The 2,728-nt window shown below is 33.6% G+C and overlaps 1 protein-coding gene across 1 annotated transcript; it reads right to left on the bottom strand.

Annotated features, from left to right (window-relative positions):
* Window positions 1–876: 876 nt before the first annotated feature.
* On the bottom strand, window positions 877–1,892 carry LOC107826669 (metallocarboxypeptidase inhibitor). The gene is made up of 2 exons (XM_016653675.2): window positions 1,718–1,892; window positions 877–1,477 (listed from the first exon to the last, which is right to left on the bottom strand). The coding sequence occupies exons 1-2, from the start codon at window positions 1,782–1,784 to the stop codon at window positions 1,263–1,265; spliced, it is 282 nt and encodes a 93-aa protein (XP_016509161.1). The 5' UTR covers window positions 1,785–1,892; the 3' UTR covers window positions 877–1,262.
* Between the last annotated feature and the right edge of the window lie 836 nt (window positions 1,893–2,728).

The raw sequence follows: 2,728 nt of genomic DNA, 5'->3' as shown, positions 1-2,728 counted from the left end.
TGCTTCTTTCTTTTACCCAAATGACAAAGCCACCATTAAAAGACGCTCCATTTACAATACCATTTCGTTAAAAAATATATATTTTTGACTATAGATGGGTACTTTTTCTCGGGTTTATTCTTATCTTTTAATCTTTGTATTAACAAAAAACATAATAATTTAAATCTGATTATTTGTACAAGTGTCATCTTTTTATTGGATATTACACTTAATTAGTTATGACATAAACTTAAACTAACATTTTTTCCTTTCTTTCGAAAATATACAGTCCTTTACCTAAAAATTCGACAACAACAACAACAACAACCCAGTATAATTCCACTAGTGAGATTTGGGTAGGATAGTGTGTACGCAAACCTTACCCCTACCATGAGATAGAGAGGCTGTTTCCAATAGACCATCGACATCCTTCCCTCCAAGAACTCCCCACCTTGCTCTTGGGGTGACTCGAACTCACAATCTCTTGGTTGGAAGTGAAAGTTGCTTACCATACGGGAATATCATCTTTTGAACGGAAATCGCAGTGAGAATTAAAATTTTGTTCTTCATTGTTGTCATGGTGTTTCTACTAGTCATGAAAAAGTAAAATAATAAATCAAAATAAGGAACATAATGAGGGAGGAGAAAAAGGAGTAATAAAATACACACACGGCAGACGAGTGTGTTTTATCTCCCCAAGAAAAATTTGGTTATGACATTTGAAGGAGATATTTATTCTATTTTTTTTAGAATAGTTTAATAGAAACCCATAAAAGAAAGGTGTGTCTCGGTCATGGGTATTTATGTCTTATATTTTAGAGAAAAGTGTAGATTTGGAGACGCCATGTGGAATAAATGGAAAATGAATTCGAAGGGAGATAAAGCAAAGGAAACATATATCACACACATTTTATGATTCTTTTATTTAATTGACGAACACATTACACACATATGCTGTATTTTATCAGATCAACAGCGGCAGATTCTTTTCTTAGCCTGCAGAGTGTTTGATCAGTCCATCATACTTTTTTCTTGAACGACACTTTCGTCACTTGTTATTTATCTTATAAGTGACTAAAAGTTGAAAACAAGAGTACAGACAATTTCAAAGACAAAAGAGACACTAAAACAACACAACAACAACTCAACCGGATTGGTAGAGCGGCTATTTATTTATTAAAAATACAGGACTATGTTACTCTGTTAATACGAGGTAACACGATGTATAAAGTCTGCCACTTGTCCGGTGCTCTGGAAGGTCGGAAGGAGAAGTAATACTGAAATCACATGCCCATAATAACATCACCAATAAGTGGCCCACAAGTCTTTCTAAAATTATAACATTCACTACAGAGCCAACCTTTAGAGCAATCGTCCCTAGTATTACAAGGTTTCCCACAAGTTGCATCATATTGTTCTTGAAATAGTTTCGTTGCAATTGGTAATACATCTTTAGGTAGATCTCTTAGGGCCATCACATGAATTTTCGTGGAGCAAGCTGTAAATCATAATCAAAATTCAAAATTGAATTTCGTAAAAATAATTAATAGTCCCTCCGCTGCATCTTATGTGATGCACTTTGACTATGAAATTTAAGATTTTTTTTTTTTAACATTTGTAATGTATAAAATAAATTATAAATATTTGTATGACTATAAAATTATCTCATTAAAAGTAAAACAAAAAATTTAAAGTTAAATTATTCGCATAAGTCGGGACGAAGGATGAAATGACTTACCAGCAATAACCACAAGGAGAGCGGTGAAAATGATAACGAGTTTATATGACAGACCCTTTTCAGCCATTGTAATACTGAAGTTAAACTTCAAGGTTGAGAGACTTACAGTACAATATAGACGCGTTTCCTTCCTTTTACGAAAGTCGTATTTATAAGCCTTTCTCGAGAGTTTTGGCTATTTTAGTCCATGTTAGCCAACTGATGAGTGTGATGACTTCTGAGTAGATATGAAATCAGTTTGCATTAATAGAATATTGTATGATCAAGTGTAATCGCACAAAATGAGATATCGGGAGAGTAATATGTATGCAAACTTTAGCTTATCCCTACTTGTGAAAGTAGAAAGATTGTTTCCGATAGATCCTCGGATCAATAAACTTCGTTTAATTAACTTAATTAGCGCAAATCTAAATTACTCGGACTATTGAATTTAGGGACGGCTACAAAAAACTACCAGCACGTTTAATTCGTGGATCATTGGAACCCTTATAGATAAGGATAAACAGTCGATTGAGGACCATGCCATAGAACTAGAAGTCAAAATTTATGGATGAACGTGCATTGGTACGGCGGATTAATTAGTGAAGTATTGTGTAGGGTGTCAAATTGGCGGGTTGAATTAATAGGCGGATCATTGACTTGTCAAAAGTAACTTGGGTTGAGATGAGTTGGGTTAAGTTGGACTAAAATTTGGGTCATAGCCCAACCCGCTCAACTCTTACCAAACTTTAACTAATGTGTATTGTTTTCTTATGAATTATTTAATAATCAAATAATATTTTTTTTCTTTTGTTATGGTCATATATAACTTATCAAATAAAAAAATAATTCTAAGATATTTTAGTAAAGTTACTCATGGTTCAATTTGAACTAAAAATTAACTCAACTTTAGATGACCCGAAATAGATTGGATGAGAGTTGAGTAAGTAAGCGGGTCAATGACCAATCCAATCGTGAGCTGATTGGACGAGTCAAATGGGTGTAAGCTAAAATTGCACTAGTACTATGCCA

Source organism: Nicotiana tabacum, chromosome 18 (genome assembly GCF_000715075.1).
Source record: "Nicotiana tabacum cultivar K326 chromosome 18, ASM71507v2, whole genome shotgun sequence".
Taxonomy (NCBI): Eukaryota; Viridiplantae; Streptophyta; class Magnoliopsida; order Solanales; family Solanaceae; genus Nicotiana; species Nicotiana tabacum.
The sequence above is the reverse complement of the archived record's forward strand: the minus strand, read 5'-3'. Positions and strand labels throughout refer to the sequence as shown.